The following is a 23,128-nucleotide window of genomic DNA, read 5'->3' on the forward strand; positions in this document are numbered from 1 at the left end:
TGGACATGCTCAACCGTACACACCTAAGCATATCTCGCCCAGGGGTTGCTGTCCCCACTTTACAGGTGAGAACACAAGGGCTTCAGTGACCTCCCACTGCCCTTGGTATAAGACCAAAATTATAACCATGGACCTCAAGGTCCCATCCTTGCCTGCTGCTGTCACTCTCTGACCTGGCCACCCCTACCTTTTCTCACATCCCAGGGTGTTGTGTGTGCAGCTCCCAATTAGTGTGTTTGGGATCTCTGAGACCTTCCCCACCTGGTTACCCTGGCTCATTTCTTAGTCCTGTACTGGGATATCACTTACGCAGGAAAGTCCTCTGTGCCATCCCCTCCTCACCCTCCGCCTTTTATTCACCTCACACACACACTGGGCTTTTCCAGGCTGCTCTTCCTGCTGAGCTGAGGGCTCCTGGGGCAGGGTGGGGGGTGTCATGCTTTGCTCACTGCTGTGTCTCGGTGCCTGGCACTTGGGAACATCCACACCAGCAGCTCATGGCTACTAAGTGGTTCTGTGCCAGCCTTGAGCTGAGTACTCCAGGCCCACAGGATGCCCTCCTTCTTAAAGCCCCTAATCCCCAGGAAGCAGCTCTTGACTCTATCAAAAACTCACATTGATTTATTAGAATATGAAAAAGATTCAGTTTCTTCTGTACAGGCGGCAGAGCGGCAGCAGCTGTGGTGGCTTCGTACATGGTTGTCGACGTCACCCTTGTATGGTGACTCCTGCTCAAAACAGCACTTGCATGGAGAGGGTGGACACATGGGCCAAGGACCTGTGGCCCAGTCCACTGGAAAGAGGGACACTCTGACTATTGCACGATCCTGGGGAAGGGAGTGCCCTGGGGGAGGACAAACACCAACAGGCCTGGCCGTGGTGGGGCTAGGGGTGGGGAGTGCTTGTGAGCAAAGGCCGCTGGGGGCCCGGCATTCTGCCCAACCTACCAGCCCTGGCGACAAAAGATCCTCAGGGGAGGCCTCCTCTCCCAGGACTGGGCTCCATGGCAGCTGGGTGCGGTAGACACAAGGGAAAGGTTCCTGGGGCCAACCCTGGGGTGGGGGAAATGTGAAAGACCAGGCCAGCAGGAACTTAGGGTCAGGCCCCAGAGCCAGGCAGGCGCCAAGAGGCCCAGCGTCTGTGAGGTTGGAGAGAATCATGATTAGGGGTGGGGGTGGGGGGTCACTGCTGCAATCAGAGCTTTCGGGCAGCACTTAAGAGCCCAGCAGGCAGAGGACTGACGGGAGGGGCCGGGCAGACGGGCATGAATGATGAGGAGTAATTCTCTGGAGTGGGAGGAGGAAGATAGAGGGCAGAGCTCTCTTCGGCCAGGGGTTTTCAAAACATTTTAAAAACAGGAGTGCCCTCTGTGCAGACAGAATCCCACACGGAAGCACGAACAGACAAGACATAAAAAGGCGGCACTTTCTGGAGCCCAGACAGTCTCTCCCCTGGCAGCAGCCCCTGAAGGGCCCAGTGGTCCCCGCAGGAGCACAGCTTGGAAAGCTGAGTCACGACGCTGTCTCTGTACAAAGCGCCCCAGCTCCAGGCAGAGCAGCTCTGAGTGAGGACGGGTTGAAGTGGCCAGCCAGGTAACAGAGCTGGCAGGAGCAGGGTGAGACCCCCACAGGTCACCGATCCCTCCCCTAGTCACATGGCTACGCTTCCCCTGATAAAGGAGGCCTCTGCACCTTCCCTTCCTGGGTGGGACCACAGCTGAGCCAGAGCCTCTTTGGTTGGAAATCAGATTGGTCTGAACAGGGAGGTGATGGAGTGTAAGGGGCCTCTGAGGCCCTAGTCCAGGTATGGGGGGCCTGGGCCTGGGGAAGGGGTAGGGTCTGCCTCACCAGCCCCGGCAGTTCTGCCCATGGGTTGGGAGGCAGTTCTGGCGGGAGGACGCTTCCCAGGAGGCAGGGGAAGCCGTGCGGTGGGGGTGGGGGGAGTGTGGTGGCCTCTGGGCCCAGCTGCCATGCGGTGGGGGAGGGGCAGGGCCAATCTAGGTCAGGAAGGGTGAGGCGGGCCCCCAGCAGCCCCTGCTCTGGTGGGAGAGTCTGGTGGGACGGGCGCTGCCCGTGGCCCTGGTGCTACTGCCCCTTAGGGATGAACGGCTCTCCTTCCCCAGGCTCAGGGTGGGGGCCTGGGTCACTGAGGCAGCGCTGTATCCTCTGGGAGCTGGGGCTGTCACTTGGCCCAGGGGTGAAGACGTCGTCGGTGCCTGGGGACGAAGGCTCCTTGCTCCGCATCATGATGCCCCCGTCATCATCCTCGTCTTCCTCGGCCACCCTTGCTGGATCCTGGCCCAGCCCCAGGACCTTGCCCTTCAGGTCCTCGTTGACCAGGTCCACAGACTCGGGCGACTGCGGGGACGCTGGGTCGATGGTGATGACGGGCAAGTCTGCCTTCGGCTCATAGGCCAGCGGGTCTGGGGACCAAGAGCAAGCACAAGCTGGGTTCTGCTCCTGAGCCTGGCCCAGCACGTGTCACCTCAGCACCTCCCACAGGGCCTTCCCTCGAACAAAGCCATCCACGGTCTGTGTCTACACTGGCCTTTGCCACCCTCCACCCCAGAGAAGGGAAGAGCTTCTCATCCCTCAGACGGGTCCTCTCCTCAGACCACAGGTGTCCTTCCGCAGGCCAAGCATCAGGGCTCTTGCTGAGTCACTGTCTGCCCAGGGCCCAGGCCTCGAGAAGGCCTGCCCTTGTTTCCCCGCGCACGTGCTGGAGATCGGGAAAGCGCAGACCCCCCCCGCCCCCCGCCTCCCTGCCAGGCGCCTGTCTGCTCCCAGCTCCCTTCACAGTCCTCACTGGGCGTACCTGTCCCTGGGGGTGGCAGCAGGGCCCCCTGCCCCCTTCTATGAACCCCCAGCCACACCTGACCTGGAAGCAGCTCATGGCTTGGGGGGAGGCCAGCGAGGGGCGGGTCTGCCCTCCCTGATGGCTCTCTGAGGCCTGTTCCTGTCAGAGCCTCATCCTCAGGGGGTGGCGGCATGAGCGCCCAGCCCCAAGGCCCTTACCTGAGCCGATGCGAGCGCGCGACATGGTGGGCGAGTCCAGCTTGTGGGCCGGCACCGTCAGGTAGTTGTTCATCTGACAGAGACAGCAGCGGTGAGTCGGGCAGCCGGGCAGCGGGAGCCCCCCGGACGGTGCCCACGGCCAGTGCGCCCCCTTCCGTGTGCTCGGGGCTGCTCACCCCCTCTTCCCCGTGCCTGTGCCAGCACCCACGTTGGCCCTTCAGGGGTGGGCTTGTCCCAGGCTCTCATCAAGCCACCAACCTCCCTGGGCAGCTCTGAAGACACTTCCACTGCCCCAGCCTCTCGCTCCAGTCCACACCTGCCCCAAGGCTCAGACCCTTAAAGCCAGCTCGGGAGTGGACACCTGGGCCCCAGATGGCCCCCAAGTAGCTCAAATCAAATGCCTTGAAACTGAGCTCAGCTCCTTCCCTTCCCTTGAAACCTGGTTCCCTCCTTGGGGTCCCACACGGCAGTCACCTCTCCCTACCAGCCCGGTCAGAGGCCCAGAGGTGACCCTGACTCCGTTTCCTCTTCTCTCAGCCCACCTCAAACTGACAACCAAGTCTTGCTAGTTCCACCTCCTCAGTGTCCCTTACCCACGTCTCTGCATCTGCCTGTCGCTGCCCTAATCCAGGCCACTGCTGCCCTACCCCCATGTCACTCCCTTGCTTAGGACAAGGGTTCATGGCTCTCCACGCTCTTGGGATCAAGCCCAAACCCTCCTGGTTTCTAGAACAGGCACATTTCCTCAGAGGGGTACGGCAGAGCACTGTGGGTGGGGTGCGGGAAGAACCACCCAGACTCCTAGGGAAAGGCAGGGGCCACCTTCTGCTCCAGCTGCCGGGCCTTCTGTCTCCGCAGCAGCATCTGGTTCCAGGCCTCCTCGTAGGGGTCTGCCACCAGCGTGTGTCTGTTGTAGGACCGCAGCTGTGGGAGGAACAGCCATCAGGATGGGCCCCAGAAGCTGAGCCTGGGAGGCTCTGGCCGTGCGTGCAGGGCAGGGCTGGGCACAGTGCTAGAGGCTGGGCTGGGGCTCAGGAGCACCAAGCCGAGGGGCATGTGCAGGGCAGGGCTGCCATGGAGAGGGGCGCCGGGCCCGGAGCAGGCTCTCACCCGCTGCCTGGTCTTCTGCAAGTTGTTCCTCAGGATTTTGCGGATCTCCTCCTCCTTGTCCTTGGACAATGCCGGCAGGATGCGCTCGGAAGGCAGGGATTTGGGATGGATGTTCCTGGGACAACAGGGTATAGACTGGGTCCCCAAGAAAATTCTTGTGATCCTGGAGCCTGCTGGGCTGGGCCAGGAGGTCCCCCTGGTGATGACCCAGGTGGGTGTGGCCCCGCAGCTCTCTCCCCACCCCGACAGGACAACAGAGGGCTCCCCCACTCCTCCAGGTGGCCTGCAACCAGTAGGGTCTCAGGGCCAGGGTGTCGCCATGGGCACTCACTGCATGGAGACGGTGGAGACGGCCGAGGGGATCTTGCCCATGCCCCCGCTCTCCACCAGCTCGATGGCCTGCTTCATCTCCATCTTGTGGTAGAAGGCGATCAGCTGGGGCTCCTTGGAGCGCTCGCCGGCTATCAGACACTTCTTCACATACTTCTTATTAAACCGGTTGATTCTGGTGGGAGGACACGGATGGATGATGGAGCCAGCTTCCAGGGTGGGGAGATGCCCAGGTCCCGGGACCCTCACCTGCCCCTCCCTGCCCACCTGCCCACCCACCAGGCCTGCCACCTACTTGTCCTTCCAGTGGTGGTGGCCGTAGTGGCCACAGATGTCCTCGATGCCTGTCAGAAGGTGGTCCAGGAACTGCAATGGGCCCAGAGCCAGGTCAAGGGTCACTACTGGGCACTTTCCTTCCCAAAACCACCCAACAGCCTCCCCCCACCACTTCCTTGCAAGCTGCAGCTCTGCTCAGCCTGGCCCTGCAGTCCCAGGAGTGGCCAGGAGGTGGCGCCGACACCTCACTCATCCTGAAAGCCAGTGGCACCAACTCTGGGTGCCCCAAACCCTCTGCCCCTGGTGTCCGGCTGAGCCCCCTTCTCCAACTACGCCCGATGCCTGAGATAGGTTCCAACTAGAGGCAGAGATGGCATGGTACCCCCTCCTCAGGCTCCCAGCTGCTCACACAGCACGTTCCCTATGGCCAGACCCTGGCAGCCTCAAGGGGCTGAGGGACGAGCCCAGCACTGGCGCAAGGGAGGAGGGCGGAGACTGGAGGCCTAGCTGCCCCCCAGCTCCTGAGCCTTCCCCTGCACCCCAGGGCCCAGCCCCAGCTCCCAGTACCTGTGTGTGGATCTCCTCGTTGATGGAACGCTTCGTTTCTTGCTTTTTCTTCACAGCCAGCAGGTCTACCAGGGGCCGAATGGTCATGCCCTGGGGGAGCAGGTGGGTGTCAGGTACTCCAGCTGTGCTACCCAGGCAGGGAGGCCCCGAGGCCAGGATGCCCTCTGCTCTGTCCTCTCCCAGGACCGAAGGGTGCTGGAACTCCCAGCCTCCACCCCGGCACTCATGCAGGCTCCACCGCAGACTCGCTCTGCCCACCTGGGGCCTGGCACACAGGGAGAACCAGCTCTGCTCTGCCTGCCCCCAGGACTGCAGAGGACCTCGTGATGACAGCAGCGGCTGATTTAACTGCACACTTGCCCACAGACCCAGTTTCAAGTGCCGTATTAGTATTAGCTCTTTAATGCCCACAACAACCCTAAGATGTAGGTCCTTTCATTGTCGCCCTTTTATGGATGAGGAAACTGAGGCTCAGAGAGGTTAAGCAACTTTCCAAGGTCCCACAGAAGTAGGAGAGCCAAGATTCAAACCCTGGCAGGCTAGCTCCACACGGAGGTCCCCATCCCAATGCTGCCTTAAAGGAAAAGGGGCTTGGAAAACCATTAGCACGTGTAACTGCAAAGCCAAGGTGAAAAAAATACTTTTGACAGTGGAAGCAGGGCAGGAGGACAAAAGAAGCAGCTCCTTCTTTCAAAGGACAGAAAATAAGCCTGGCTGCAGGAGGTTCCCCTATCTGTTTTCTCAGGAGAATGCAAAGATGTATCCCATCTAGGGCTCTGCAAGGATTAGTGACCAGAAAGACAGACAGATGGTCCAGCAATGGAGGCCCTGACAGTGGTTCTCATTTGCCAAGGCCAAACAGAGGCAAGGCAGAGCTGGGCTTCCTTGGGGACATGGAACGGGGGTGGCAGGGGGCTCTGAGCTGAGCCTGGGTCATTTAAATGTACAGAAATCACTGGTCAGCAGGCTGGATTCTTGGAGATCATCTCGCCCAGTCCCCTTACTTCACAGAAGGCGGGTCACAAGGACACAGCAGCAGAGCTTGGCCTGACTGCAAGACCCTCTCAGTTCCCCACGCAGTGCTATTGTTCCCATTTCACAGACACAGAAGCGGAGATCCTTAGATAGGAAATCTCTTGCCTAAAGCCCTACGATGAGTTGGTGGCAAAGGCAGATCTCGGGCCTGCTGACTGTACCCCCTTCTCTTAATACTATTTGGGCTCCTAAATAAATTGGGCAGCATTCTGGTTACTTTACATTCTGATCAGTCACTTCACAATGACTCATTATCACAATTCTCACTTTACAATTGGGGAAACTGAGGCCCAGAAAGGGGGAGTGGCTTGCCCAAGGTCATGCAGCAAGTTAGCGGTGGAGCTGAGACTAGAACCCATGGCCCCATTTCGAGTCACATGCTTTCCTCTCCTCTGGAACAGCGTCAGGGTCCCCAAGAGAAGGGCCTGCACTGCCCTGGCCCAGCACCTGCACAAAGACAGTGAAGAAGATGACAGTGATGATGGCAGTCAGGAACAAGTCACACATGGGGAAGTGCTTCTTGTCCAGGAGGTAGCCCAGGGAGAAGGCGATGGCCCCTCGCAGGCCCCCGTAGGCGATGATGAACTGGTCCTTGGGGGTCAGCTTCACGATGCGGAACTTGTTGATGAACCAGGTCAGGCCCAGCACGCCTGCCGGGGAGGGGAGGAGGGGAGGGTCAGGCCAGGCTGTCTCCAGCCCCTCCTGGCTTATGTACTGGTGAGTTCTCTGAGTACCCAGGAAGCTTCCACTACTAAGCCCACCCAGCTCACCCATCTCCTGGGTCCCTCAGCCTACGGCGCTCTAACTCCTTCAATCCAAGAGCTGGATGGACCCTTAAGTGGGTTCTACAACCTGGATGTGCTTTAGAGATGTCACAGAGGCCTCTGGTGGCCGAAGAATAGGGTGGAGGGAGAAGAGATGAAACAAGACTGATCACAAGCTGATACTTCCTAAATGTGATGGGTACATGGGGGATCATTGTCCTTCTCTCTCTACTTTTCCATGGATTTGAAAATCTCCATAATAAAACACTTAAAAATGCAGGCTGGGCACAATGGGTCACATCTGTAATTCTAGCAACTTGGGAGGCTGAGGTGGGAGGATGGCTTGAGTCCAGAAGTTCAAGGCTGCCGTGAGCTATGATTGTGCCCACTGCACTCCAGCCTGCGCAGCAGAGCAAGACCCTGTCTCTAAAAAAATTCTTCAATGAAAAATTTAAAAATAAATGAATGAATGAATGAATGAATGCAGAGGGCAGGGTCCAACCTTAACAAAACCTGAACCCCTAGGGGGTGAGGTCAGGAATAAAGGGGATTTTAAAAAGTGCACCAAGTAGATGTGACGCCCAGCTAGGCTCGGGGACCACAGACCTAACGCTCGTCTCAGAAAGGCCCGATTGCGCAGCCAGCCCTGCAGAGGAGGAATGGGAAGCCCCTCGTGTCCAGCTGTGCTGGGGCAGCCAGGAGCCAAGCAGGGCCCCTCCAACACCCAGTGCACCACAGCCCCTGCAGCCCGGCCCCCCACACAACGCCCTACACACGCGCACACACGCACACTCCCCACCAGCCCTGGCTCGGTCCTCACCCAGCACTCGGGCGATGAGGCAGAAGAGCAGGGTGCTGATGACGAAGGTCCAGTTCCAGTGGTGGGAGCCGGCTACGGTGGAGACGCCAAGGAAGATGAAGATGAGGGTCTCACTGACGCTGCTCCACATCTTCAGGAAATATTTGATAGTAGTGTGGGACTTGTGGGAGATATTGGCCTCCACGTAGGGCCGCATCACCACTCCCGAGGCGATGAGTCTGGGGTCGGGAAGAGGGGAGATTAGGGCTCCGCATCGAGCCGCACCTTCCTGAGCCCTCCACTGCTGGGGACTGAGCGCGCTCGATGAGGTGCCCGCACTGAGCCTGTGGGTCACACAGCTACGCCCACTCAACACTCGCATCAACCCCGCAGGCACGGTGTACTCTTGCTTTTTTCAGATGAGAGATCTTACTCTAGGAGAAATAAAGTCACCTGCTCACTGTCACGCTGCCAGCGACTGGCAGAGTAAAGATGCAACTATGGTCTGTCCAGCTGCAAGGCCTGTGCCTTCACCCCAAGGCCATGCTGCCGTTCTGCCCAATGGGAGCCAGTGACATGTCCGTGGTCTCTTGGGTTTATTCCCCCGAGTGTGGCATCCCCCAGTGCACCGAGGTCTCCACAGCGGGGTTTGTTCCAAGCAGCAGCCCAAGTCTTCCCAGCCCAGCACCCACACCGGGGCTCTGCTCCTGCCAGCCCGGCTTCCTCACTGTTGCCCCGCAGCCCTCAGTTCTGTCCTGCCTCTGTGCCTCCAGTGTCCTCCCCTATCAGGAACACGCCTGCACCTCACTACCTCACCACATCCACTCTCCCCACTTCAAGACCCAGCGGAGGGCGCAGGACCTCCAGGACTCAGGCCTGGTGAACTTTGCTTCGACGGAGGCCTCATAGCCCCTTTCTGGGGCTGCTGAGGGAGGAGTGATGAGAGCCTGTGTCTAGCAATGACCATGGGCCTCCCTTTGGGACAACTGAGACTTTCCCAAACTTTAAGCTTAGTGGCTTCCAAGTTCCAAGAGTAGCCCCAGGTTCTGCCCTCCTGCGCCCTGGGCTTGCCCTAACGCAGGTCACTCTTGCTGCACCTGCTCACAGACAGAAATGCTCTATCCAGATACCTGGATCCTGAAAAGCCCAGAAGTGCACCCCTTCTAGGACACCTCTGATGACCTTGGTCATTTAAATGGCTACCAAGTAGGTCTGGAGCCTGGAGCTCGTGTCTCATCCCTGGAGCTGGAGGTTGGGCCCTGGGGAGCTCCGTGACCCTACAAGCCTGGTAGCCCCCACCAAGCCTGGCACACCCAGACTCACGCCATGATGCCTGACAGGTGGAAGAGCTCGGCTGACAGGTAGGCCATGTAGCTGTAGAGGAAGACGAAGAGCGGCTCGATGACGCGGATGTGGGAGGTAAATCGGGAGGTGAAGGCTGCGATGACCCCGTAGACCACGCCCACAAACACCCCGCCCAGGGCCACCACGAAGAAGCTCAGGAAGCCGAGGACGATGTCCACGATGCCCACATGGTCATAGTTGGCAAACTCCTCAAAGAGGTGATACAGGACCTGGGGAGGGTGTGCAGGCTAGTGGGTGGGGGGGCAGGGGCCTGGCCCACGGCTCCTTGGGGTCTACCCAGAGAGACCCTGTCCCCTCCATTGACCACAGTCACAAGAAGAGGCCACATGGAAGCAGAGAAACCCTAGTGCCAAGCAGTGCTCAAAACCACGGCCTGGGGCTGGAGGGGCTTTTGTGGGCCTGCAGCCTGCCACCTGTGAGGGGACAGACCCTGAAGCCAAACTGCCCAGGCTGGAAGCCTGGCTCTGCCGCCCCTGAGCTGTACGCAGAGGGCAAATCATGCAATCTCCCTGTGCTTCAGTCCCCCATCTATAAAGTGAGGATAATAATAGTACCAACTTTACAAGGCTGTTGTGAGCATTAAATTAGTTAATAAAGTGCTCAGAACCTTGCTTGACGCAGTGTTAGCTGCCACTGGTACTATTAACTCTGCCTCTCTCACTGTTTGACTTTGGGCACATCACGCCCATCTCTGGGTTCCAGTTTGTCCTTCACACCATGAACTAGAAGGTGATTTCTTAACCTCTGAAGCTTTCTGAAAATACACAAGGCCAAGCCATACTGGACTCTCTGGGGTGGGGACCAGAAATCTCTATTTCACAAGCTCCCCAGGCGGTTGCAATGAACAGCCAAGTTCAGATGCTATAGAACTGGAGGCTCTCTGAGGCTTCCCCATTTCCTGGACTGGGAAATAGATGGTCACTGTAACGTTATGGTCAGGTGTTTTAAGTGGCATTTCACACATTGTAAAGCCCTTTGACGATCTCAGTAGGACTGGGCCCAGAACCTGTCCCCTGTTGGCCATGGGTTGGGGCCACCCCAGCAGGCTGAGCTTTAAGGTCCTTCCTTCTCCTAGCGCGGCTCTCTGGCCGCCTGGCCTATCTAGTCCGGTCCTAGACAGCTCTGCCAGGAACCAGTGGGAAGTTTCTAGGCCTGGGGGAGAGGGAGGAGAAGACCTGGGAATCCATGACAGGGAACCTTCCAAAGCCCCTAGGACCTGGAGGCAGGGGGAATGCGGTGCGAGAAGGGACTGGCTCTATGGCATAGACCTGACACCAGACAGCTCAGGGGCAGCCTCCAGCTTTACTGTCTGGGAAACAGGGCACCCACAGCCATGCCCACAGCTCCAGAAAGGCCCGACTCGCACTGGCCAGGCCTGGTGCTGCCTGGCCCACAGCTGCCTGGGAGAGGGGCGGGCTCCGGAAGCAGACAGCCTTGTCAGCAGGTGCGCACTCAGCCCCGGGCTACCTAAATGCGCTCCTGGCCTGGTGCTATTGACACTGAAGCCACAGAGAGGCAGTGTATGACAGTGATAAGCGTGTAGATGGGAACCCCAGCTACACCACTTATCAGGCTAATGTACCCTCTCAGTGCCTCAGTTTCCTCCTCTCAAAAAGCTGGGATAATAACAATGCCAACCTCATGGAGTCGCTGTGCAGATCAGATGAGGCGATGCACATTCAGACAGGAAGCACCTGATGAACACCACAGTCACAACCACCACCTTCAGGTGGCACAGCTGCGCGTCCAAAGTGGCTGGATCTGAGTTACCCACTTGGCACAATCCCACTGCTCCCCAGAAATGCCAACCTGAACCCCAACACCCAGATCCAACTGGGGAGGGTTTTGTCTTTGGTCCCCACTGGTTTCAAAGACATCAGTGAATGTAGCGCCTGTAGGAGCCCTGGGAGGATGACAGGATGGGTACTGCAATCCTGTGTCACAGGTGGGGAAACTGAGGCTTATGCAGTAACCCTGGGCAAGAGCTGGTGCTGGAACAGACCGGGACAGAGGCCTGCCTGCTCGGGCCAGGCTGCAGCTCTACCCAACCCCGTGAGGAGCTGGCGAGCGAGGCAGGGAAGGAAGAGGAAACAGGCAGCCAGCAGCTGAACACCACAGTGCCTCCGCTCTGATATGTTGCTTCCTGAGGGGCCGTGGACGCAGAAGGAGTGCGTGTGTGAGCGTGCCACATGCCCTGTGCTTTCCTGTGCGTGCTGTCTCTGAGGGGGCCAGCTTAGGAAGGGGTGCGGGTGTCCTCACCACACAACGTGTGTGCATGTGCACATATCTCTCTCCCAAGGAAACAGCAGGGAGGAAAGGCTTGTGTAGACCCTGCGCTGGGGGTCTCTGTCCTCTGCTCACTAGACCCTGGGAGGAAAGCACTAATACTTTGCCACTTCGCAGCTGCCAAATGTGAGGACTAGTGAGGTACAGTCACTTGCTTAAGGTCACACAGCAAGGGGCCATCGCAGGCCAACCCACTTTACTTATTACCTTCTGGAGGTTTTAGGGGCAAGACCTTTTCCCATAATCTTCACCTTAAGACTCTGGGAAAACCAAATTCTAACTTAAGACATAGTCAACATGAGAGCAGAAAGGCCCCGCAGATTAAATGGTCCATAAAGAGGAAACTGAGGCACAAAGAGGACAAGTAATTTGCTCAAGATCACATCAAAATGCAAGTCAAGGAGGGAGCCTATGACCCGGTACAGCCAAGAGCTCAAGCCCTAGAGTCAGACAGACCTGGTTCATTCATAAATTGGTTCTATCACATTCTAGCAAGTTATCATCTGACTTCTTTGGGCCTGTTTCTCCCTCTGGAAAATGTGAATAATAAGCATTAAATGAGATAATCCACGTGAAAGGGCTCAGCGTGGCGCCTGGCACACAGCGAGCAGCAACGGGAAGAGCTGCTTTTGTTACTGTTAGAGGTGGGCGGATGAGGGATTCCTGCTGGACCTGCATTCGGGTCTGTGCTGTGTGCGTGTGGGCGCGGCCCCGGCCCCCTCACCACAGTGACGGCGTCATTGAGCAGAGACTCCCCAAAGACGAGGATATGCAGCAGCTCGTTGATGTGAATTTCCTCAAAGACAGCTAGGACGGCCACGGGGTCCACGGCCGAGATGATGCTGCCGAAGAGCAGGTTGTCCAGGAGGCCGATGTTGTTGATCTGCTCGCCGCCCACCAGGCACACAGCGTACATGAGGCCGCCCAGGAAGAAGGCGTTCCACAGTGTGCCCACCACCGCGAAGATCAGGATGGTGCCCAGGTTCTCTGTGAACTGCCGCAACGGCAGGAAGTAGCCCGCGTCCAGGATGATGGGTGGCAGCAGGAAGAGGAAGAAGACATCCGACTGCAGGAAGGGGGGCGTCTCGCCCACGCCCTTGATCAGGCCCCCCACCAGCAGCCCCACCACGATCAGCAGGCAGCTCTCCGGGACGATGCTCGAGATCGTGGGGATCACATGGAAACCTGCGGAGGGCGAGAGAACGGGAGGCCGTGGGCTTTTGGGGGAGCCAGAACAGGAGGTTGGGGACAGGGCCGGGGACGAGGAACGCAGCTGGAGAGAGGTGCACAGGCTTGGTCTCAGAGGGCTGCTCTGTTGACTCTCTGAGCCTCCGCTTCCCCGCCTGTAAAATGGAAGGGCTAACACCAGCTTCACAGGGTTGTCGTAGAAACTAAGTGACGATGTTTTCAAAGTGCTTTCTTTCATAGGATATACATGTGCTATCTCTGTCACTGCCATGAAATGTTAGAAAGCTGTTCTGTATGCCTCCAGAAGGCAGAAATTATAAACCGATTACTGAGGCACGAGGTACCTAAGGGCATCGCCTACGCCTGAACCGTGGCATCATTCCAGGTACAAGTTCAGGAGGCAGATCAGGGCTCAACACAAGGAATAACAACCTAACAATTCTATCTGAGGGAAGGAGAGGTCCCCATCACGGAGGTGTTCAAGCAGAAGACAGACAACCCCCGGGTAGGAAGGCAACACAGGAGACAGAAGAAAGCAGAGAAGAATCAAAGAATATTAGTGCAGGAAGGAACTTGGAGATAACAAGGCCTGGGGTCTGCAAACCTGCAGAACACTTGCGGCGACCTCCAGTCCCAGACATCTCTAAATAATCACAGCGGGCATTCCCGCTGAGCCAGACAGCTGCTTGAGACAGAGCTCAAAGACGTCAACAGCAACCGATCAGTTTTGGCATGTGAGATAAAACCTATTTGCCAGATTTTTTCTAGCCCAATGCCACCCACTTCAGAGATGGGGTGACTGAGGCTCAGAAAGGGAAAGGGACTTGACCAAAATCACACAGCAAGTTAGTAGCAGAACCAGGATAGAACCCAGGTCTGACCCCGAGCTCCCATCAAACTCTGCAGTTCTGTAACGCAAGCTCTCTAGCCTTCCTCCGCATCACGGCATCCACATAGCCCTCTGCCTGAGACCCACCAACCATCTCCCCAAGCTGTGTCCTGGCCAGCAGCAGGCAGCCACTCCCTGCTATGGCCCACCTCAGGGCTGCAAACCCAGAGCCGAGAGGTAGCAAAAATCCCCACCAGAGAGTGCCTCTCTCGATACCAGGTTTGGCCACAAGGCCCCGAGTTCCCTACACATTGTTTTTTTGTTTGTTTGGTTTTGGATGGGGAGGTGGATGGAGTATGGAGCTGCATGTTGGGTGCCATAACCCCCAGGGTCAGCTTGGCCAAGCTCAAGGTGAAAGCTCTCCCTCTTCCCCTCCCTAGCCTGTGAGCTCTGTGCAGGCAGGTTCCACGTCTGTTTATCACTGTATGCCCAGGGCTGAGGACGTAGCAGGTGTTCAACAAATACCTGCTGACTTGAAAACACACAGGGATAGGACAGCACCCACACGATTCCGGATAACCCATCTGGCCAGGCCTCTGCTCGTCCTACCCCTGAGATCCTTGGGAAGGAGGAGGGACTTCTCTCCCCACACCCAAAGCCCCTCCTATTTTCAGGTACTGATCTGGGCAGTGTTAACACAGCTACAAGACAAGACTCATACTCTGAACGTCATCCGGGCCCAGAGCCCTGGCACAGTGCCAAGTACTAAGGAGACACTCAAAATATGTTGGGAAAAATATGTCTCCATCCTAGGCCAGGAGAGAACCTCAGAGCCACCATGTACATTCTCCTAACTTCCAAAGATACCTGACCAAAAGTCACCTCTTTTGCTGAAAAGTCCCCCAGTGTTTGCAGTGTCCACCAGTAACACCCAGTGGGCAGCTGGCTGCTACACTGGGAAGGGCTGGGTCATGTTCAGTCCAAGTTTCTCTTGCTATACAGGATAAAGCCCAAACTTTCAGTACTGCCTCTGTCATCTGGTCTTGCCTCGTGTCCCACTCTCCCCACTGTCTCTTTGGTGTCACCTTGCCAAATTCCTTGTAACCGCCTCACGTGAGTCACATCCTCTTTTGCCTGCCGGCCTTCATCCATTTCCTCTTTCTGGAACACCATTTCTCTACCTCTACCCCACTGTGCCCCACCATATCCTTCTGCCTGCCTCCTCCTCAGTGTTCCCTGACCACCGGCCTGCCCAGGTTAGGGCAAGGGTCCTTCTCTGGTGCCTCCTTCTCCTATAACCTTCAATCCACAGTCATCTCCCAGGTCCTCTCTCCCTGGCACTCACTGAGGTCAGTCGGACAACTTAGGCAGATGCAGCAAGACTGGACACGGGCACCATACCCCAAAGACCTGCACCGTGCTGGGGAAGAGACAGGTGGGCATGGGGGCTTAAGAGGCTCCTGTAGGCACGAGCCAGAAAGCAGCTTCCCAAGGCCAGAAGTCCAGCTCCAGCCAGCTGACCCCCACCAACACCTCCCTCTTGGCTTCTCCCTCTACCTAGGAGGTGAGGCCCTAAAAATGCCTCCCACCCTTCTGTGCCATCAGCCCAATCCATAGAGCTTTCCTGGCCCCATGACACAAGACAGTGCTCTGGAGACCCAGAGATGAGTGGGCCATAGTCATTCCTGGGGAGGGAGAAGGTGTGTGAAGCAAGCCAAGGGCAGTAACTTGAAGCATGTTCATCATTTCTGAAGGCGTGCCAGGAGCCTGGCACATGCCATCTCATTCAGACCTCACGACAGCCCTGTAGGCTAGCTATTGTCCCCATTTTGCAGAAGACAAAGCTGAGGTTCAGCAAGGTTGGGCAGCGTCCCTAGAGCCTAAGGGAGGAGGTCTGCTCTAGCTTAGGGTGTCTCACACCTGTGGCTCAAGCTGTCTGCTAAAGCCACACGGCTTCCTTCTCTAGTCCTGTCGGGAGCAAGAAGGTGTAGAATTCAGCATCTCCAAGCCAGGGGCCAAACCCTCTGACCCGGTTCAGGGCCATTGCTCTTTTAGAAGAGGCTGGGGAAAGAGAGAGGTGTTTCTCATTCCGGCCAGCATAGGTGGTAGCTGAGAACTGATTAATCCTTTATTCAAAGGTCAGCATCGGCCGGGCGTGGTGGCTAACGCCTGTAATGCTAGCACTCTGATAGGCCAACAGGGAAGGAAGGATCGCTTGAACTCAGGAGTTCCAGACCAGCCTGAGCAAGAGCGAGACCCCGTCTTTACTCAAAACAGAAAAATCAGCCGGGTGTGGTGGCACATGCCTGTAGTCCCAGCTACTCGGGAGGCTGAGGCCGGAGGATTCCTTGAGCCCAGGAGTTTGAGGTTGCTGTGAGCTACGAAGACACCACTGTACTCTACCCAGGGTGACAGAGTAAGACTCTGTCTCAAAAAAAAAAAAAAAAAAGGTCAGTATCTTCTCTGAACCAGGCCATGTTGGGCACTGAGGCTGACTTCAAGCCTCCGTCAGGAGCTCATGGGATGGCCACGTTTCCGGACCTCGGGACCCTCATCACTAGGTGAAGTGATAGCTGGCTTTCCTACTGGACAGATGAAAAACTGGAGCTCCGAGAGGAGGCTTGACTAGGTCCTGGGCCTCCCGACTGCAGTTTGGCGCCCTTTCTCCTGCACGAGCCAGCTCCCAGGCCAGCTCCCGATCTCCCAGGCTTGCCTGCTCTGCCTCCCAGTCAGCAGGAGATCCGGGCCCCGAGGGCTCTCTGGGCTGAGGGAAAGGGAGGGCCGGGCCAGGCTGAGGAGGAAGGTCTGAGATCCACTCTTGGCTCCTTGCCCACGGGTAGGCGGCACACGGCACATTACTGGAAAGCTCTTCCAGGGCTGGGGGAGGGGTGGATTCTGTCATCAGGAGGAGGCGCCTGAAGGCACAGTGGCTCAGGGAAGGAGGGACAGCCGTGGGCCTGCTCTGGCTTGTCCTTCTCCAAGGCTCTGACTCCACCAATTGTCCCCACCCCACAATCCCTGAGGAGTCCTTTCAAAGTGCAGGAAGCTTGCCGACACCAGGTATGGTGAAAGGGGCATGGAAGAATGGTCGGGGCCGCTGGCACCCTGACAAAGGCATTGAGGCAAGACCCCAGCAGGTCAAGAAATGAGGCAAAACTTCCAGGGCCCGGACTTGCACCAGTGGTGATGTCACCAAGACGGAACCGGGGTGGGGCAGAGGCAGTTGGGATCCAGGCAGAGACATGAGAGCTGGAATGGACCTTGGAGAGCATCTGAATTCTCCATTACACAGAGAGGGAGGCGGAGACTCGAGGAGAGCCAGTGGTCACATGACCAGTCCCAACGTGACAGCCCACGACGCTCCAAGTTCAGTGGTCTGCTTGAGCCACACACTTTCGAGGGCATCCAGTGCTGTCAGAGCAAGGAGGCAAGAAGGTGTGGAATTCAGCATTTCTGAGCTTCAGGCCAAGCTCTAGTGTGATTCAGGGCCGGCTGCCCTTTTAAGAGAAGAGGCTGGGGGAAGGGAAAAGTATTTCTCATTCTATCCTGCGTAAGTGGCAGCTGGAAACGCACGCACGCACGCACGCACGCACGCACGCAGTGGCATGCTGAGCAGACATATCACCAAACTCCGAATTGGTAGGGGGCTGTTAGCCCTTGGGTAGCTGCTCTGCCCTCCCCCCTGAGAATGTGTTATTTACGTCTCCTCGACTGTCTCCATCTGCTGAGAGACTGGTGCACTGGAACAGGCAGGGCTGCCCCACATCACCCTGGGTTGCCGGGGTGACCGGATACCCCTGATCCCACTTCCTCCCCTGGCCTGGGAAGTTAGAGGGGAGTGCGGGGAAGAGGGGCGTCCTGGGCCCACCAGTGCTGGGTCACCAGGGACCCAGGGCACACTGGGGGCTCTGCCGCCCTACTTCCAGGCCTGAGGACTGCTCTGGGGCTGCAACTCGGCCAGCTCCCAAGGGATTCCTAGTTGCACAACGATTCCATTTCTTTAATTCCCTCTTCAACTGCCCCAGCAACCAGTCTCAACTACAGCAATGAAAGGTAATACTTCCCAATAAAAGTCCAGCACTCTACAGTTTATAGCACTGCGCCCTGACACTTTTTAATGCATTTGCTCCTCACCACATCTCTGGGAGGTCACAATTACCAACTCTTCATTTTACAGATGAAGAAACTGAGGCACAGAAAGGTTAAGCAACTTGCTCAAAGTTGCACAGCTGGTAAGTGAGATTCAAACCCAGGCTGTCTGGCCCAGAATCTGTGTTCTTAGCCACCTGCCACCTCATCCCTGTTTTATTCTCGCTTTGCTTCTAAGGGCAGCATCAGCCCAGGACTAAAGAGGCCCAAAGCAGTTCCCAGAGGGCCAGAGGTGCACATTTCTCTCCACGGGCTCTTCTCAAGGGAAGTTTCCCCACTGCTCCCTCCTACTCTAGAGGCCTAGTAAAGACCTCATGACATCCTTCCTATCTGTTCAGCCTGCCCCCTCCAGAAAGCCAAGTTAACTCAGCCAGGAAGGGTCAGTTTCTCTATCAAACTCTCAGGGTGAGAGGTGGAAATGACTCAGACCGTTCAGCCCCTGCCCGCCTGGTCTGCACTCAGCCCTGGCCTCCACTGGGGCTGCAGGGCCCTTGGGTGGGGGAGGCTCAGATTCTTTTTGAGTCTGGATCTTCTCAATGTTGATTCTTCCTACCATCAATGAAGGCTACGAGGACCAGGGAGAAAGATAATCCAGATTAGAAGAGACTCAGCCGCGGCCTCAGCAGGTCCACAACCAGACCTGCAGAGCAGACACAGCTGTGTGGTGCGAGCTGCCCAGCTCCACGTTCCCACTGCTAGAAAACCGGGTTCCCATCCCGGTGTAGCCACCGCCTTGCTGGGTGGCCCTGAGCAGGTTACTTTTCATCTCCTACCCTCAGTTTCCCCATGTATGTAAAAGCCTATTTCAGGGGATTTCTGGAGGAGATAATAAGGATAAAGAAAGGCAAACAATGGTGGTACTCAACCTTAGCCGAAAGTGGTGACTACTATTATATTGTCATTTTCCTCAAAACCTCAGTATAACATAAATCACTCTATCTTATCTTGACCTTTCGGTGTGCATGTGTCCATTACTGGGCTATAAACTCCCTGAAGGTAGGAACTTTCTAGAGTCATCCGAGTCTCCAGCTTCCAGCACAGAATAGGCATCAATTATTTGTGAATTGAAATAAATCTGCCTTGTCAGATATGAAGTATGAGAAAGAGTAAGGAGGTGGGGACGGCTCTGAACTTTTAAGAGTAGTGTTCCCAGAGCAGGGGTCATTTGAATTGGGCTTTGAAGGATCAATAAAAGTTTGCAAGAAGGAAAGTGTCTGCACCCTCTAAAAAGTCTAGTATAGTGCCTTGCACATAGCAAACGTGGGTGATGAATGTGTGGAAAACAAAGGAAGACGACAACAAACAGGAAGGCAGGCTGACTGTACCAAGCTTGTGCCAATGTCCAAAGTGAGGGCTCTTGTGAAGATGAAATGAGATGGTACATGCAAAACACTTAGCACGATAGCAGGCTTTGCGTCTCTGAGTTGCATTTCCTCTCTGTAACTGGGTTGATGACGCTATCCTCCCCCCCACCCCCCACCCCCGCCACCAGGTGGGTGGAAGCAACACTGAGATAATTTAACTAGAACTCCTGGCTCATGGCAGTAACTGGATGAATAACACTTTTTAAAAAATGTAAACCCATTTGATCATGATCCACATTAAGATACAATCTCCAGCACAGAGAAGGAGAAAAACACTTACTGGACACTTAATAGTAACTGATGTGAGGTGCTGTGCTGGGGGCTTTTATATATCTCCCTGTTTCATATCATATCTTGACCCCCATTTGTCGGATAAAGGAATCAAGGCTCGAGGCAAAGTGACGTCCCCAAGGCTACCTAGCTAGGAAGGGGCAGAGTCATCATTAGAACCCAGGTCTCCTAATCGCCAGTTCTTAGTGCCATGCTGCTTTGATGAAAACCAAGCCTGCCAGGATCACCAGGAAGAGAATTCACAAGTCTGTGACATGCCTCCCCCACACAAACAGCCGCAAATAAATCTGTTCCGAGTAACTGGACGGGAGTTACTCCCCATACCCAAGGGAGCTGGTCTCTCCCTCTGTTCCTTTCCCCATCATTCTTCCAAATGGCACTTCTACTTCTTGTTTGTTTCAACCCAGATTTCAGGGGGTCTTATTATCTTGGGGAGACAGGATCCCACCCTCTGGAACATCAGGTCTGGTTAGGAAAGCAGCTAAAAAACTAGCGGAAAACACAAGCAGCAGGGCCAGGAGTGGTGGCTCACACCTGTAATCCCAGCACTTCGGGAGGCTGAGGCGAGAAGATCACTTGAGGCCAGGAGATTAAGACCAGCCTGGACAACACAGTGAGACCCCTGTCTCTACGAAAAATAAAAAAATTAGCCAGGTGTGGTGGTGTACACCTGTAGTCCGGCTAGCTACTCAGGGAGCAGAGGCTGGAGGATCGCTTGAGCCCAGGAGTTTGAGACCAGCCTGAGTGACAGAGTGAGACTCTGTTTCAAAACAAAAAACTCAAACCAAACCAAACAAAAAAACCCCACAAACCAAGCAAAAAAAACCTAAAAAAACCCCCCCCACACACACATGCCACATATCCTGGGCCCCCTGAGCCATGGAAAAGAGAAGACTGAGGCAGGAGCCCAGAACCCTGCGTCCAGGACCAGCTCTGCCCTTTAGAAACCATGAGTTTTGGGCAATCACCACACCACAGAAGGGCCTCAGTTTCCTCGCATGTAAACAACTGAGAATTAAGGGACCAGACACAGGAGAACTTTGTATGTTGTGAGGTGGCAGAGACGACTGATAAAAGAGAGGTAAGGCAGGTGGGAGGGAGCGAGGCGATTCCCGGAGTAACAAGCAGAGTGACTCCGCCAGCAGCGACTGCCCCAGTCTGTGCTCACAGACCTGGCAAAAGAGGCTGCTCCAGAGGCAGCTATGTCGCGATCAAGGATTCCAGGGCCAGGGGCCTTAGCACTGGGTAAAGCCCTCACAATTTACAGCCCTTTCGTCTCTCCACTCCCTTCTACTCTCCATCAACTCCTCGACTCTGCTTGCCAGAAGTCCTCAAACCCCACCTCTGCACAAATAGTGGGAAACTCTTCTTTGTCTTGGTCTTGAACTTCTACCTACCTTTCAAAACCCAGTGCATGTGTCACCTCCTCTGGGAAGCCTTCCCAAACCCCATGGCTGAGTCAGGTGCTGCTCCAAACTGAGGAGATCTGTGGTTGGTGCTCAAGTCAGCATGGCATCCTGGGCACACAGCCTGGGCCCCACAGAGGTGACACTCAGGAAAAGCAGGTTAAGGGAATGATAGGAGCTTCCTCAAGGACGTGGGATTAAAGTTTGGTCTCAAGGGTGGTAGCCCAGAGGGGGAAGAGTGTGAACAAATGAACAGAGAGAGGGAATGTCAAAAGCCTTCTGAGGATCATGAAGCCTGAAGTCAGCCTGGAAATGAGGCTGCACAGTGGGGGGGACACTGGCACACGGGCCTGAGGCGGGCAGACTGTGGCATGAACTGAGCCGAGTAGCCACAGCCGACGCTGTAGGCCTCAGAGGGTCCCTTGGCCTTCAGGCCTGGCCCCAAACGCCCTTGTCTCAGCCTGCAGCCAGGTTCTACTGCCACCAGCCTTCTGTCTGCGTCTCAAAAACCCATTTCAGTACCCTACCCCCACCCCACACTGGGGCAGCACCTCTTGCTATCCAGCCCGGCTCCCTAGTCATCCAAGCTCTCCATAAACATTTGCTGAATGAATTTCTATCCGGCAGATCCTCCCCACCCCCCTGCAGGAAAGGCGCTGGATCAAGAGTCCCCGTGCAGTGAGGATGACTCACACAGGGGGAGGGACAGGACCAGGACCGGAGGTAAACAGCCCATGTGTTGACAACAGACAGAGCTCCACAACAGTGCCTGGCAAGGGAGAGGTGCCAGGCAGCCCGTGGGGGTGGTTACCTGGAGTGGGGGACAGCTCGGGGGTGGGCTTTACATGGGAGTAGGATCTGAAGCTCTAAAGACTCTCATGGCTTAATTAGGTCCCTGGTAGGTGACCATGTGATTTACACAATGGTTTCTTTTGATTTTCTCAAAATGGAAATATATTTCTTTGGTGATTTTAAACAGAACTCACAGTCATTTAAAAATTTTTTTCTAATGGTATATAAGTACTTTAAATAGAAGGAGGATCATCTTCCAGAACCATCTCCCCCTTTCCCTAGACCTACTGTATCAGTTCCTCCACCAAAATCCACACTAAGTTTGGTATCCATACTTCCAAACTTTCCTGCATCTATAGTTTTAAAGTTATGTGTAAATGGTGCATCACACATACTGTCCTAAAACTGCTTCTATGGGGCAGAGACTACACCAAGTATTCATTTAATTCTCTCAACAGCCCTCAGGTAGTAGGTACAAGTATCATCCTCTTCTTGAGATAAGTAAAGAGAAGGTCAGAGGATGGCCACTTAATTGTCTCACGGACACACAGCCAGGGGTATGGAGCAGTGTTTTGGGGGCACCCCACCCCTCCTCCTCCGAGCCTGCCTGTGGAGCGAACCCATTGTATGTATGGCCTTGCCTATACCATGATCATTGAACAGTTCCCCACAATGGCATTAGGATAAAGCTGGTCTCTCATACTGATGTTCTCTACTAAGAGTCCCAGGCAGGCCTTGCCTATGTCGCTGGCAGTGAAACCAGAGGGCCTCAGCTCCCGGTTTCTCTGCCCCTTCATCGGACTCTATGGTACCACTGGCGTTAGAAAGATCTAAATGACATTCCTTGCAAAGGGGACCCTTTTTAGATCCCCAGATTTCAACCCTGGAGTGTGGAGGAGGTGAAAGCACAGAATGTTTGAGCTGAAAAAGAATCTGGGAATCATCTGGTTTCCAGCCACCGTCCCCCTCCTTTCCTGACGCCCCAGGTGTGCGGCTCCCCAGCAGAGGTGCTCCCCTCCCCACACCCATCCCCAGCCCTGGCCTGGCCTCCTGCGGGACTGCTGTCAGGACTTGCCGATGGTATCAGGGGTGCCAAGCACCAGTTTGCCCCACACCTGGGGTGGGGCATCGGCGTGGGAGAAAACAGGGGCTTAGTAAGAGAGGCTCCAGTTCTAGAAATGTTAGAGCCATGGGAAAGCTAGATTTTTCTTTTCTTTTCAGTGGGTATAGCTTGAAAAATGCAAATTTGGGAGAAAACTGAAATTGAATATACCAAATAGCTGTTGTTCCTGGTGTCACTTCCATTTAAAAGTCGTTTAGCCCAGAAGCTTAACAAAGTATTAAATCCATTATATATAACTTGAACTTGCTTAAAATATCATACTTGGATACAGAGAGGTGAGGTAGAGAGAGGTGGCGGTAGGAAAGCAACACAAAAAGAAATTCTACAATTTCCAGGACAATTGCCCTGCAGAAAGCAAGTCACGGCGTCCTATTTTCAGCTGCTACAGGGAAGAGGGGACTGCAAAGGAAGAACAAGACTCAGGTGGCACTGGCTGGGTG

The 23,128-nt window shown here is 55.6% G+C and overlaps 1 protein-coding gene across 1 annotated transcript in view; it reads right to left on the reverse strand.

Annotated features, from left to right (window-relative positions):
- Positions 1-625: 625 nt before the first annotated feature.
- The window catches only part of SLC9A1 (solute carrier family 9 member A1), a 50,252-nt gene continuing 27,749 nt past the window's right edge, over positions 626-23,128 (reverse strand). Inside the window, exons 2-12 of the mRNA XM_069477520.1 lie at positions 12,271-12,731; positions 9,219-9,469; positions 7,917-8,134; positions 6,780-6,982; positions 5,298-5,387; positions 4,750-4,820; positions 4,456-4,629; positions 4,125-4,239; positions 3,837-3,938; positions 3,015-3,087; positions 626-2,422 (exon numbers count right to left, since the gene is read on the reverse strand). Of these exons, the coding sequence (XP_069333621.1) occupies positions 2,085-2,422; positions 3,015-3,087; positions 3,837-3,938; positions 4,125-4,239; positions 4,456-4,629; positions 4,750-4,820; positions 5,298-5,387; positions 6,780-6,982; positions 7,917-8,134; positions 9,219-9,469; positions 12,271-12,731 (2,096 nt within the window). The 3' untranslated portion in view covers positions 626-2,084. The remainder of the gene's footprint in view (positions 2,423-3,014; positions 3,088-3,836; positions 3,939-4,124; positions 4,240-4,455; positions 4,630-4,749; positions 4,821-5,297; positions 5,388-6,779; positions 6,983-7,916; positions 8,135-9,218; positions 9,470-12,270; positions 12,732-23,128) is intronic.

Source organism: Eulemur rufifrons, chromosome 8 (genome assembly GCF_041146395.1).
Source record: "Eulemur rufifrons isolate Redbay chromosome 8, OSU_ERuf_1, whole genome shotgun sequence".
Taxonomy (NCBI): domain Eukaryota; kingdom Metazoa; phylum Chordata; class Mammalia; order Primates; family Lemuridae; genus Eulemur; species Eulemur rufifrons.